Below are 14814 nucleotides of genomic sequence, written 5' to 3'. Positions count from 1 at the left end.
TAATTGCAAAAATAAAATTCTCATATATTTGTAGATTTACACAAATTTCTTCTATTTTACTGTTTTTTGGGAAACAGTATATCGAATTCAACCAACATTTATTAAGTGCCTAAAATGGATCAGGCTAGGTGTAGGGAATGCAAAGAAAAGAAAAACAGCAAATAGCTCCTTCCCTCATGAAGCTTACTTTCCACTGGAGGGATGCAATGTTGTCCCACTCCAATTAATCAGCATTTATTTCCTCCATTAAAAAAGGAAAACAAAACCATTCTAAAAATATGTATAATGAAGCAAAACAAAATTTTACATTATTCCTGTCTATGTCTCATTCTGCATCTTTACTTATCATCTCTCTCAGAAATAGGTAATGTGTTTCATCATACATGCTTTGGAATCTTGGCTGTTCATTGCATTGACCAAAGAGCCTTAAGTCTTTTGAAATTGTTTGTCTTTTTCCCTTCATGCTGTTGTTTTTGTATACATTATTCTCCTATTCTTATTTTACTCTGCATCAGTTCATACACATTCCTTTTGTCCTTTCTTTCCTTCCTGCCTTCTTTCTTTCTTTCTTTCTTTCTCTCTCTCTCTCTCTTTCTTTCTTCCTTCCTTCCTTCCTTCCTTCTTCTTTCTTTCTTTCTTTCTTCCTTCCTTCCTTCCTTCCTTTCTTTCTTTCTTTCTTTCTTCCTTCCTTCCTTCCTTCCTTCCTTCCTTCCTTCCTTCCTTCCTTCCTTTCTTTCTTTCTTTCTTTCTTTCTTTCTTTCTTTCTTTCTTCCTTCCTTCCTTCCTTCCTTCCTTCCTTCCTTCCTTTCTTTCTTTTTTCCTTTCTTTCTTTCTTTCTTTCTTTCTTTCTTTCTTTCTTTCTTTCTTTCTTTCTTTCTTTCTTTCCTTCCTTCCTTCCTTCCTTTCTTTCTTTCTTTCTTTCTTTCTTTCTTTCTTTCTTTCTTTCTTTCTTTCTTTCTTTCTTTCTTTCTTTCTTTCTTTCTTTCTTTCTTTCTTTCTTTCTTTCTTTCTTTCTTTCTTTCTTTCTTTCTTTCTTTCTCTCCCTCCCTTTCTTCCTCCTTCCCTCCCTTTTTTCTTCCTCCCTCCCTCCCTCCCTCTCTCTCTCTCTTTTTCTTTCTCTCTTTCTTTTCTTTTCTTTTCTTTCTTTCTTTCTTTCTTTCTTTCTTTCTTTCTTTCTTTCTTTCTTTCTTTCTTTCTTTCTTTCTTTCTTTCTTTCTTTCTTCCTTCCTTCCTTCCTTCTCTTTCTTTCTTTCTTCCTTCCTTCCTTCCTTCTTTTCTTTCTTTCTTTCTTTCTTTCTTTCTTTCTTTCTTTCTTTCTTTCTTTCTTTCTTTCTTTCTTTCTTTCTTTCTTTCTTTCTTTCTTTCTTTCTTTCTTTCTTTCTTTCTTTCTTTCTTTCTTTCTTTCTTCCTGCCAACTATATCCACCCTTTTGTCCCTTCCCCATACCACAGAAGACAGAGGACAGAGTTTTTAAACCAACAAACAAATGCAAAATAATTTGAGAAGAATGGAGGCATGACAAAGTAGGGGTACCAAGAAAGAGATCTAGAAAAAATGTCTGCCTGTACTTAGATTAAAGGAAACTAAAGACTAATAGAAGTGGCAAGAGGGGTGCATTCCAGGAACAAGAACCAACTTTCACAGAGGCACAGGAACAATTCAGAGAGATGGACAAATTTGGGAAACTGAAAAAAACCTAGTTTCATTGGAATGGGAGAGTTCATAAAGAAGAGTATAAAAAAAATTCTGAAAATGGAGACTGGAACCAGATTGTGAAATGCTTTTAAGTACTTATTTTGAGGAAATTTGCATTTGAGCATGGAAACAGAAGTGCTGATGTTTTTGAAGCACTGGAAATGACACAGATCTGTGATTTAGTAAGTTTATTTGGTCAGCTATATGGAGAGTGGATTGGAATTGGGAGGTACTGGAAGAAGAGAATCTGATCAGAAGATTATTGCAATAGTCTAGGTAAAAGATGAGAAGGGTCTCAAGCAGGGTCATACCCAAGCTAGTAGAGAGAAGGGAACAAAAGTGAGATATCGTGGAGATAAAAATTTTAAAAGAGCTTAACAACTCATTAGATGTTAGAGATGAGTAATCAAACTTTTTAGAATTTTATTGCAATTGTCCAAGGACTCCTCTATTCTCCTATCCTTTGCCATTGAAAATATCATGTTAGTTTTCCCTCAGGATAAAGTCAAATTTAAGAAAAAAAATTCCCCAAGAAGAAAAAACATAAGAAGAAATCCTTGATAACTGCAAACTCTGAGAAATACCCTTGAGGAATTAGATAACCAATTCCCTCTTTGGGAGTGATTAATTTATCCTACCTATCTAATTTTGGGGGAAGCTAGGTGACACAGTGGATAGAGTGCTGAGCCTGGAGTCAGAAAGACTCATCTCTCTCATTTCAAATTTGGCCTCAGACAATTACTAGTCTTATTGTCTTTGTGACCCTGTCACTTAATCCTATTTCCCCAGTTTCCTCATCTGTAAAATAAGCTGGAGAAGGAAATGGCAAACCATTCCAGGATCTTTGCCAAGAAAACCCCAGATGGTCTCACAAAGAGTCAGACAGAAGTGAAAATGACTAAAAAACAATGAAATCTAACTGGACTTATCCCTCCAAGCATCAGTTTAGTCTAAGGTTCACCCTCCCCCCTGAGCTCTCTCTTCCTCAGCCCCCAATTATATGAAGATTCAGTGCTACATACCCCTTAATATTGCTTGTGCACCATCTTTTTCTCTCCCCTAGACTGAAATCCTTGCAGGCATAATCTCTCATACTTCTTTTGTGTTCATCTCCCAACAAATTTAGGTCAGTCCTGGGCATATAGCCAACATTCAATAAATACTTGTTTATTGACTGTCAGGACTAGCAGACCTAAAAATTTGGAATGGCCTTAAAATCCTATTCTAAATGGTGGTATCTATCTATCTATCTATCTATCTATCTATCTATCTATCTATCTATCTATCCATCCATCCATCTATCTATCTATCTATCTATCTATCTATCTATCTATCTACCTACCTACCTACCTACCTATCTATCTATCTTCCTGTGTCTTTTTCCTTATGTCCATTTATCTATAGAAAATTTCTATAGATGTGTCATGCAGATATCTAAATACAGATATAAAATTTTAAATTCTTTTTTACTATGTAAATGGAAAATACTAAGCACTTATAAATGTTTGTTGAGTTTTAAAAGTTGTATGAAAGACTCCCCCCCACACCCTTAATGGGTCTTTATTTGATAAACCTTTTTTTTTTAAACCCTTACCTTCCATCTTAGAATCAATTCTGTATATTGGTTCCAAGGCAGAAGAGAGGTAAGGGCTAGGCAATGGGGGTTAAGTGATTTGCCCAGGGTCATACAACTGAGAAGTGTTATTTGATGAACTTTTTGAGAACCAAGCCTCATTTACTTTCAGGCCATACACATAGTAAAATTTAGAACATTCAACTAGAAGAGATATTGGACTTTTGTCTTTATACTCTTAAAGTTGAAACAGACCCAGCCAGAAGTGGCTTGTTAAAGATCCCATACCAAGTTATTATCAAAGTTGGAACCAGAATCTGGGTCTCCTGGTTTCTATTGCCATGCCTTCCCTGCTCTACAGTAGGGGGTGTTGAGAAAATGAATGATACTCCACAGATCAAATAAAAAAAGCTGAAACATAGCAACACACACTAGAGGCCTGACCTATCATTGCTAGCCTTGAAACAAGTGTTAGTGTGTTCTCCAGAAACTAAGGTTAATAAAAGAGTTCACTCAAGAATGAAAATACTGGTATATTTTAGATTGTGTAATGCAAATGAGAAATACAGATATAAATTTTTAAATGGAAGTTAGGTTAATAAAAATGTAGCATTGTAAAACAAAAATAATAGACAGTACTTAGAGAATTTCATATTTCATTTTAAATTACAATGTGTCTTACAAAGAAGCATTCTTTAAAACTATAGCTCTCATTATTAATTTAAAACAACCATCAGTTTAACCTGGCAAACATTTAAAGGAAACACTTTGTCTTTTAAAAGTAGTGTACCATAATTATCCATTCATTCATATCATTAACAGGAGAGCAATTTTCCAAATGGAAATAGTTGTGTAAGACAAAGGAAATGAAAAAAAAATAAAATAAACCTAAGCTATACAAAGCACGAACTGTTTTCATAAAAATGATTTCAACAACTTTTTATTGTCAAAAATACTTAAAACAATTTTAATTAATATCATGTCTTGCCAATGCTATACCAGTGCATAACTTGAATCCAGTACATATGAAAAAAAACATGCAACATTTTCTTCACACAATTAATCAGAACACCTTTTAAAACTATTTAAAAAGTTATCCTTGTACAGAAATGTTATCTGTCATATAGAAAACAGTCATTTTAATATAGAAAACAGTCATGTTTTACAAGTATTATCCAGAACTGTTGCAACTCCGCTTATGAAGTTTGTAAATTTCACTGCTTAAAAATTTCTGCATTGCTGCTAAATTAAAGTTTAACTCTCCAATCTTAAATCCAGTTTCTCACAAAATTCTCAATTGTTTCCAAAGGAATAGTGCAACAAATATCCCCACTCTCAGTTACCACTACAGTGTATCTACAATATCTGCAACAACTTAACCAGCAATTTCAATTTTAATATTTTGTTTCTTTTGCCCGGTTCTAACAGAAGATCCTCAAGAAATCTAACCCGGGCAGTTGAGAAAAGTTCAGTTCTCTTTTGCTTCACTTCAAAATATAATACCACTTGAGGTTGTCAAAAATAGCTTCTGTAGAAAACTGGTCTTGGCCTTGAACAAATAAAATTAGTTTAGGCTTTATTAAAAAAAAAAAAAGACGTCAGTACTGAACAAAACACCTCAGTGTCTATTGTCCAGATCAGAATCTACTTCAGAAGATAAATGTAGCCAAGACTGGGAGGAAAGGGGGTTTGAGGGGGAGGGGGTGTTGCCTTATTCAAAAGCAAATACCAATTCACGAAAATTACTTCTCGCCAGTCTAAATCTAGATTCTGTCCCCATTTACAGTCTGTAATCTCCGTATGGAAGACAACCTAGAAAGGGAGCTGAAATGACTTGATTTTTAACCCCCCTGGGGAAAGGGAAAACAGCCCAGGAGAGTAGGGGCGGGGAGCCAAGGGCGCTGTTATATGCCAATGCTTTTCAAATCGCAGAGTAGGGTCCCCTGAGTCGTCTGGGGGCTTTGCCCGCAGGGGAAATGGGCTCGGAAGCAGACGCGCAGCTCCTTGTTAAAGATGAAGCACAGGATGGGGTTTACGCCGGCTTGAGCAAAGGTGAGCCACACCGAAGTGGTCAGGTAGCCCTGAGGCACGGCGCCAGCCTTGATGAAGACCCTCAGGTAGCAGGCCACGATGTAGGGACCCCAGAGGAGGAGGAAGAGAAGGGTGATCATGTAAAACATTTTGCAAAGCCTCTTCTCAGTCTTAAACTCCTCCAGCACGAGGAGGCGCCGGGCCTGCCCCCCGGGTCCAGGGCCTGCCGGGCGGATCCCCACCAGCGTGGGCGGCGTGGGACCCCTGCCGAAGCCCGCTGTCCAGTTGGCTGCCGCCTGCCCCGTGGCGCCGGGCCCATGGAAGGTCCAGTTCTGGCTGACAGCAGGCACCAGCTGGGCTGGCTTCATCTTGCGGCGGTCGTGGATAAAGAAGAGCAGGCGGAGGTAAACTAGGTGGGTGGCGCCCACCACAGCGGCCAGCATGAGCATGAAGCCCAGCGTGTCGTTGGCCCCGACGTGCCTATGCTCGAAGGTGCACTGCGCCTCCTCCCGGACGAAGCGATAAGTGCCCACGTCCAGGACAGGTGGGAAGGCCATGGCTAGGGCTAGCACCCACGCCACGCACACCACTGCAGCGCACGGCCAGCCCGTCAGGCGCTTGGCATAGAAGCGGTGGTGGGCGATGGCCAGGTAGCGGGTGACGCCCACGCCCAGCAGCAGGAAGGCGGCGTGGAAGCAAAAGAGCACCGCCAGGAAGGCGAGCAGCTTGCAGCCCAAAGTGCCGGGCGGCGGTGCCCCTCCGGCGGCGCCCGCGCCCCGGCGCACGGACAGCAGCACTGCCGGGAAGCAGGCGAGCGAGCGCAGTCCGTCGGCCAGGCACAGGTCGAGCAGCAGGTAGTAGGGAGCCCGGTGCAGGTGGCGATCTCGGAGGATGAGCAGCACGAATAGCACGTTGCCGGCCAGGCTGATGCACAGGATGAGGCTGAGCGAGGCAAGCTTGAGGCCCAGTGCAACTGGGCCGCTGCCTCCCCCGCCCCCGCCACTGCCCCCGCCGCCCGCGCCGTTACTTGGGGCTGTCGGGCCGCTGGCTCCTGTCAGGTCGCTGGCGTTCGCCATCGAGGAGAGGAGCCTGGCGCGCCAAGGCAGGAGTGGGCGCTCGGCTTCTTCTTCCTCCTCCTCTCTTTCTCCTTTGCTTCTTTCTCTTCCTCCTACCCCTCTTCCCTCTCTCCTCCTCCTTTCTCTTCTCCTCCTCCTTTTACTCCCCCCCTTCCTCTTCCTTCCCCTTCTCTTCTCCCTTCTCCTTCTCTTCTTCTCCCTCTTTCGCTTATTCCTCTTCCTTCTCCTCTTTTCTTTCCCTCTCCCTCTTCCCCTCTCTCTGCCAGCAAGGCTGCAGCTGAGGAAGCTTCACTTACCCAGCCATGGGCCTGGCCCTTGCCCACGAAAGAGGGAAAAGAAGAGATGCTGAGGGATGGCGGACCGTCGGCCCCTACAGCTCCTTCTTCTGCACCTCCTCCTCCCTCCCCGGGGCTGCCGCCTCCCAGCGGCTGGGTCCAGGCCAGTCCTCCATGGTGCGATCCCTTATGGTGCCCGCCCGCCCGCCGAGGATTTATTCGTTTCAGGGCCGGCCCCTCCCCGCCTCCAAGAGACCGAGCCGCGCCACCGCCTCCGCCGCCGCCATCCCACGAGCTGTTTTGTGTGGAGATGCGAACTGTACAGAAGGCCAAGACTGCCGCCGCCTCCTCTCCTCTCCTCTCCTCTCTTCCTCCTCCTCCTCCCGCTGCGGCTGCGGCTGCGGCTGCGGCTGCGGCGCTCCCGCATCCAAGTGGCAGTTTCAGAGAGGGAGGCAGGGCTCTGCCCGGATACCCTCCAGCTCCGCAGCGCCAGCTCCTTCTGCGCCTCTGTCTTACTCTGCCCTAATTCTTCTCCGCCTCCTTCCTCCTTCCACCTCTTCTTCCTCCTCCTCCTCTCCCCCTTCTCCTCCTCCTCCTCCACCTCCTCCTTCTAATTCCTCTCGCAGTTGAGGCCGATTCCCCCATGCTCACCCCAACTCGAGACTATTCTATCTCAAACTCACCCCAGGGCTCATCAGCTGGAACCCTGCCACCCAGAGAGCCCAGGCCTATGCTTGCCCTCCCATTATTACAATCCAAAATAAGGGAAGTGTTTTGGGCCTGGGGTGGGTACACTTCACCATTGCCCTGGGCTGAGGGCTGAGGGTTGGGAAGAAGATCTGGAAGTACTGGCTTCCCTCTCCTCCCTCACATTTTCACTGAAGCCAGGAAGGACCTTGGGCTCAGACAAAAGCACAGTATTAGCACAGAAACTCAAATACCTTGGGTCCACCTGATGCTAACTTCCTACCTTGGGTAGGTCTCCTTCATTTTGTCATTACCTTATGTATGAGTCCCAGCCCAATGACGCTACAGAGATACTAGAAAAGACGGACAAGAAAGACTTCTTAGTTGATTGAAAATTTCCCTCTCTGTGTATCAGGTTCTCACTTATCTCTCAATAAGAAAAACTGTCTTTTTTTCAATAGCCCCATCCATAGTACTTTTCTCATTTTTCACTGACCTGAAGATTCATTTATGAGCCTCTTTTTAGATTTCAGCCTTTTTTTTCTCTTATGCTCCAGGTCTGTCTACTCCCATTCTATTTTTGTTCACAATGCCTCAGCATCCATCTTACTATTATAGTGTCCCCTGCTTTGAGTGGGTCAAATCATTTATTTCAATGTTTTTCAAAGGGGTTCCACTCCAGGGTAAGGAGGGCATGATTCCAAGCCAAACAAACCATACCTTTTCTTTTCCTTCATTCCTTCCTTCCTTCCTTCCTTCCTTCCTTCCTTCCTTCCTTCCTTCCTTCCTTTCTTCCTTCCTTCCTTCCTTTCTTCCTTCCTTCCTTTCTTCCTTCCTTCCTTCCTTTCTTCCTTCCTTCCTTCCTTTCTTCCTTCCTTCCTTTCTTTCTTTCCTTCCTTCTTTCTTTCTTTCTTTCTTTCTGTCTGTCTGTCTGTCTGTCTGTCACAGAAGAGCAGTAAGGACTAGGCAATGGAGGTTAAGTGACTTACCCAGGGTCACACAGCTAGGAAATGTCTGAGGTCAGATTTGAATCTAAGACTTCTGGCCTCTAGGCTTGATTCTCAGTCCACTGAGCCACCTAGCTACCCCCCTACCATACCTTTTCTATAGTTCTGTAATCCCAAATGAAAGTTGAGGGAAAGGGGGAGGTTTTTAAGAGGAAGAAAAGACAGTAGGGGTGATTGTCAATATAAACCCATTCTTCACTCTAGTAATTCCAACATTAATTCATATTCTTCACAACTTCAGTAACCTGACATGTCTTCATTGTGAATATTCTGTCCCCTGGAATAAACCACATATCCTCCAAACAGAAGTAGGAGATTTTCCTGATTTGCTGTGGTTGGAAATTACATTAATGAATATTAACCTGAATATAGTGTGACTTTTTCCCCAAAAGGTACCTTTGAAAGTTGCACTCGCGCTATATTAAAGCATTTCCAGCTTTGAAACCATCAATTGTTATTGTGCGCCTCAGTATACCTAAAGAATATGGCTATCTCCTAGGGCAGATGGGAATTGCTGACCAAATGCCTGTTTGTTTTGATATTCCCCCAAATGTCACCATTAATATTAAAGGTGCCAAATTAGTGTTCATGAAAACTACTAGAAATGAGAAAACTAGAATGACTGTGATGCTGATGGGTGAAAACTGTCTCCTTACCTAATTTTAAAGCATAAAACATTACCTAAGGACAAGTTACCATCAGGAATGATCTTTTATGTGCAGGAAAAGGGATGGGTGAATAAAGAACTCATGTTAGATTGGCTGAATATGGTCTGGGGTAGGAGTCTGGGTACCTTACTGTGTCAGACAGGAATGCTCGGACTTGACACATTCAAGGTCACCTGACTGAAAATATGAAGAAGAGAATTGCCTAGTTATCATTCCAGGAGGAATGATGCCACAATTACAAGTGTTAGCTGTAGTAATTAATAAGCCATTCGAAGATCACTTGAGGAAAGAATATAACAAGGGAAATGTTGACTGGAAACCATGAATTTACTTCATTGGGAAAAATTAAGAAAACATAGGTCACTGTTTTAGGAAATCATTTCAAAACTGCTTGGGACAAAATCACTGAGTCCATTTTGCTTGGATTTTAAAAATATTGTATATAAAACAGTGCCACTGGACCCAGGCTTCCAATGCCGAGAGAGGGGGACTGTCTCTGTGCATCGACTTTTCCACTTACATCTCCTTCACGCACAAGTGTCTTTGTGCACACTCATCTATATCACAGATGAAAGCGCACAAAGACAATCGTCATCCTTGGTTATGGAGAGACTACTACTATACTATATAAAACAGTGTGGATGGTAGTGAAGATGGTGTTTTGTGGGAAGAAAAGGGTGACTCAAATGATATTTCCAATTCTAGAGATGAAGAAATAGAAGAGGAAGGAGAACATGATTAAATATTGGAAGGTAGTTTCTTACAAGTATCTATAAAAACAATACATATTTAATAAAAGTGTTGGCATTAAAACTTATTTAACTTGTTTACAGGACCTTGAAAAAACTTTAAATATAATGTGCCTGCATTATTCACGAGTTAAGAGAAAACTGTAATTTAAAAGGAGAAAATAAAATGGGTGTTTCCTCTTTCTGAGTTACCCTTCAAAATACTTGTGATCACACTATGTTGGAGTCAAATTATATTTGGGATAATGCAGTACTTTGAAGTCTAACTAAAGTTAAGCTTCTTGGGACTCAGCCAGAATGGTCTTTAGCTAACACACACAGATACCACCAGCAAAGGGCCTGTACTGGAATCTTTCTCATATTGGTAGAAGCTACGGGAACTTATGCAAAATGAGTTGGGTTGGATTCAATAGCTTTTAAGGTCCAATGTTAAATAGATGATTCAATGTCAAGGTGATCTTTAAGGTCCCATAAATCTCTAACTCTATGGTTCTATGAATATATAACAGATTTACATATTTCCACTAAAATCAGCAATGAAATAGAGAAGGATCTACCTTCATTCCAAATATGCTTTCTCATTTTCATTGTTGATTTGAGTGGAGGTATGGTGGTCAAAAAATGACTGGCCCAAAGTTACAGAGGAAGTAAGCATCAGAGACAATATTTGAACCTTGTTCTTCAAATTCCAGAGCCGTTCATGTTGTTGTTGTTTTTCAATTATATTAGGCTGCATTTTCCATCTTAGTCCTACTAGGAAACTTCATTATGGCATAGAAATGATCATGGTTTCTAGAAGACTCTAGGACATGAGCATGAATTCTGATTCTATCAAGATGAAAAAGATTCCAGTCCCCACATAAGACCTCCTTTCTTTTTCACTTTGTGATAGATCTGGGACAGGACATAAATAGTCATGCTATATTGTAGTACAATAGGAAGGGGGAAGGGAGAAATAAGTCATCATAAAGCATCTACTATGTTCCAGGTGCTTTATTATCTCATTTTATCCTCAGGACAACAGTCCTGAGAGGTAGGCATGATTATTATTCCTATTTCACAGGTGAGGAAACTGAGGTAAACAGAGGCTAAGTGAGTTGTCTGAGGTTACACAGCTAGTAATTGCCTGAAATCAGATTTGAACTCATGTCTTCCAGATTCCAGTCCCAGCACAATAGGAAATGAGCCAAAAGTTTTAGCATTAACTTATTATTATTTACCTTATTATAATTTTTTAAAATCCTTACCTTCTGTCTTAGTGTCAGTTCTAAGACAATTATGGACAGGTCTAGGCAATCAGGGTTAAGTGACTTGTCCAGCTCACACAACTAGCAAGTATTTGAGATCAGATTTGAACTAAGGTTCTCCTGATTCCACACCAGGTGCTCTATCCACTGTGCTACCTAACTGCTCCTTTAGCATTATACACTTGCAACCTGTGATCCAGTACCTGTAGCTTAAGCTCAAACTAAATGAGTCCAAGCTTAGAAGCTACCTCTAGAAACTACTGTTCTTTTTCTTTTTTTTTTAAACCCTTACCTTCCATCTTGGAATAAATACTATGTATTCCAAGGAAGAAGAGCAGTAAGGGCTAGGCAATGGGGGTTAAGTGACTGGCCCAGGGTCACACAACTGGGAAGTGTCTGAGGTCAGATTTGAACCTAGGATCTCCGGTCTTTAGGCCTGGTTCTCAATCCACCGAGCTACCCAGCTGCCCCCAAGAAGCTACCTTTCTTTTTGACTCATTGGCCCTACTGAGAGTTTGCTCTGGGAAATCTCAGAATGTAGATCTTGACTACATTTCTATGTTTGGAAGTAATAGGGTTCCCAGGTTCTGTATGAGCAATCATGGTAACAAATATATTTATCAAGTAAAAGACAATATTTTCCCCATAGGCAATGCCGGAAATAAAAAGGACGATTGTCTAAAAATGATCAGCATTGCTTTCCTTCTAGTGGTTCTCACTTTTGTAACAGATTCAAATGCCCTGACTACCACCATAGTTTAGACTGCTTTCAAAAAGGAATTGAACTTGGATTCTGGGCATATAACCTCCCCACTCCCATCATTCCTTGAGTTTCCCTTCTTATAGAATTACACGTACTCCATCCCATAATACTATTCTTTTGTTTGGACTCCCCTTACCCACCCACTACCAGAAGGAAACACATAGGCAGCCCACAACCTTCTGATGAATCCCTCTCCCACCCCACAAAGACCTTCTGAATCTTCATACTCCTCCAAAGGGAATACACTTGAGCCTGCTAAATGAGCAGCCACCTTTTCTTCAGAGCCTCGCTGTTGGACTAATTCACTGCAATAGTGTAGTACAAAGCCCAAGCCCCTTGTGCCACCACATTATGGATTTCAGACTCTTGGTGTTCTTTCAGGTCAGCCAAGAGCCACATGTAGGAATTTCTATTCCTTCCAAAAGGCACAATGCTCAATGTAGCATGACTATGTAACAAAGCTTGAGGTGCCCCAGCTATTAAACATGTGAATTCTACATAGTACAAACATTCCAAAGGAGATTGAGCATACCTTGGCTCACATCTACTTTAAGGGCTTATCTGTTTTGTCTAGGGGTATATACACATACATACAAAAATGCCACTATGTCCGGTCTCTTATGATACAGCAGTTCTTTACTAGGTCATTTAAAATGTATCAATGTGCCTCTTGGAATATGAACAAATTTAGATATATTGATGGGCAGTGAGGTGGCACTGGGTCTGACGTCAGGAAGATGAATCTTTCTGAGTTCAATGCTGACCTCAGGCACTTCCTAACTTTATGATCCAGAGCAAATAATCACTTAACCCTGTTTGCCTCAGTTTCCTCATCTGTCAAATGAGCTGGAGAAGAAAATGACAAGCCACTCCTGAATCTTTGCCAAGAAAACACCAAATGGGGTCACAAAGAATTGGATACAACTAAACATCAACAACAGACATATCAATCTATAGATATATGCATGTACATGTACATATATATATATAGAGAGAGAGAGAGAGAGTGAGAGACACATCCACTATATATATATATGTATATATATATATACATATATATCTGTGTAGATGTACATATATGCATGAATACATATCAAATGGCCACGAAATTTTTGTCTGACTTGATTAAGGACAGCAGTAAGTTGAGATTCAGGGAGAAGTTTTGATCTGGTTAGAAAAATAAGAAACTCATCCCTGCTCCCCAAATATCCCCAAAGCAAGGGAGGTTTAAGAGTATACTGTGGGCAAGTGCACATTTCCAGGAGGATCCACAAATAGAGAGTCACCTAGGGTAGAGTATTCATATACCTTTCCTCTTCCTGGGACTTCTGAAACCCAATGTGTTTTTTTTCTTTTTTCTTTTTTTTTAACCCTTACCTTTTGTCTTAGAATTTGGATTGATTTCAAGGCAGAAGAACTGCAAGGGATAGGAAATTGGGTTTAAGTGACTTGTCCAGGGTCACACCTAGTAAGTATTTGAAACCAAAATTGAACCTAAGACCTTTTGTCTCTGGGCCTAGCTCCATTGAACCACTTAGCTGTCCACAGATGTGTTTCTAAAAAAGGTCAAACCATCTTCCTAAATCTCCACCCACTGCTCTTGAGAATGACACCAGACAAGAATTTTGATTTTTTTTTTGTTTATAATTAGACACAGGACATAAGTGACAATGGAGAGGGGGCTGATTGGAAAGAAAATGATGAAAAGAGAACTGGCTGCCTTTGTTGTTACTGAGTGACAGACTTCTTTTTTCTCTTCCTCCTCTAAATCTAATCAATGATACAAGATGGATCTGGCAGCAAAGCATCCTACGAATTCTCTCTCTATTGTCCTCTTGCCACATCCTGCCTGAGCTCACAGAAATGGGATGCCGTGGCCCTAACAATGACATTGTTCCCCATGGTACTGAAATTAGAGAATAAATTCCTCAGCTTCCCTTTGTGCCTCCTAGAATTCTCTCCCAAAATAAAAAATTGACATGTTACCAAAACAGGCAAATTCTCTGAAAGAAACTGGTTGCTTTAGGCACTTCTGGAGTCTGTTAGCTCTCCAAAAAAAAATGTAGGTGCTACTGCATGAAATTTCCAATCTTTGTGTAAAAATCTAGATCTTTTTCTGACTCTAAGTCTAGATTTTCAATCATGTTGTCTATAAAACCCCCTCACTCCAACTGCCTCCTTCAACTATTGCTAGGAATTAGAATTTTAGAATAATAGCATCCAGGATCTCCATTTGTAGCCCAACATAAAGTCCTTTCCATGTTCCATGGAAGGGTCAATATTAACGGTACCGCTCTGAGGTGATGATGAGAACCTTCTCCACTGCTGAGTTCTGAGAAGAGAGATGAAAGAGATGCCAAAAAACCCCTTCTTTCTGTTGGCCAGAACAAGTTGATATCTTCTTCCACAAAAATGTAACCTCCCAAGAGTCCAAGTGAATCAGTTCATCTTTAGGGTAGCACAAAACTGAGACACAATTAAATGCCTTTTTTGATCTCGTGTCAACATACATGTACACAGGCTTAATAGAGAAATCTTTTCAAAAGGACCAAAGGCTCACAACACTGTTAAGTACATGTTTATTTCAAAATGTCTTTCAGCAACAGTCTCTTCCTTCATTTTTTATATGTATTTTTATTTATTTCATTAAATATTTCCCAATTACAAATTTAAAAAGTAACATTAAATTTGAACATTTCTCATTTGTAGATTCTCTCCCTTCCTCCTGGTTCTCTCCCCTCCTTAAGAAGGTAAGCAATTTGATACCAATTATACATGATATACATATACATATATATGCATATATACAACATACATACTATGTTGCAAAAGAATACCAAAAACATAAGGAAAAATGAAAAAAAGTTTTTTTTTTAAACCCGTACCTTCCGTCTTGGAGTCAATACTGTGTATTGGCTCCAAGGCAGAAGAGTGGTAAGGGCTAGGCAATGGGGGTCAAGTGACTTGCCCAGGGTCACACAGCTAGGAAGTGGCTGAGGCCGGATTTGAACCTAGGACCTCCCGTCTCTAGGCCTGGTTCTCA

At 41.3% G+C, this 14814-nt stretch overlaps 1 protein-coding gene across 1 annotated transcript; it reads right to left on the bottom strand.

The window, feature by feature from the left end:
- Positions 1–3788: 3788 nt before the first annotated feature.
- GPR27 (G protein-coupled receptor 27) lies at positions 3789–6465 on the bottom strand. The gene has a single exon (XM_001372985.3). It carries the CDS (start codon positions 6373–6375, stop codon positions 5173–5175), a length of 1203 nt encoding a protein of 400 aa, XP_001373022.1. The 5' UTR covers positions 6376–6465; the 3' UTR covers positions 3789–5172.
- Positions 6466–14814: the final 8349 nt, after the last annotated feature.

This window comes from Monodelphis domestica, chromosome 7 (assembly GCF_027887165.1).
Source record: "Monodelphis domestica isolate mMonDom1 chromosome 7, mMonDom1.pri, whole genome shotgun sequence".
Lineage (NCBI taxonomy): Eukaryota > Metazoa > Chordata > Mammalia > Didelphimorphia > Didelphidae > Monodelphis > Monodelphis domestica.
Note: the sequence above shows the minus strand (reverse complement) of the source record. Positions and strands in the feature narration are given on the sequence as shown.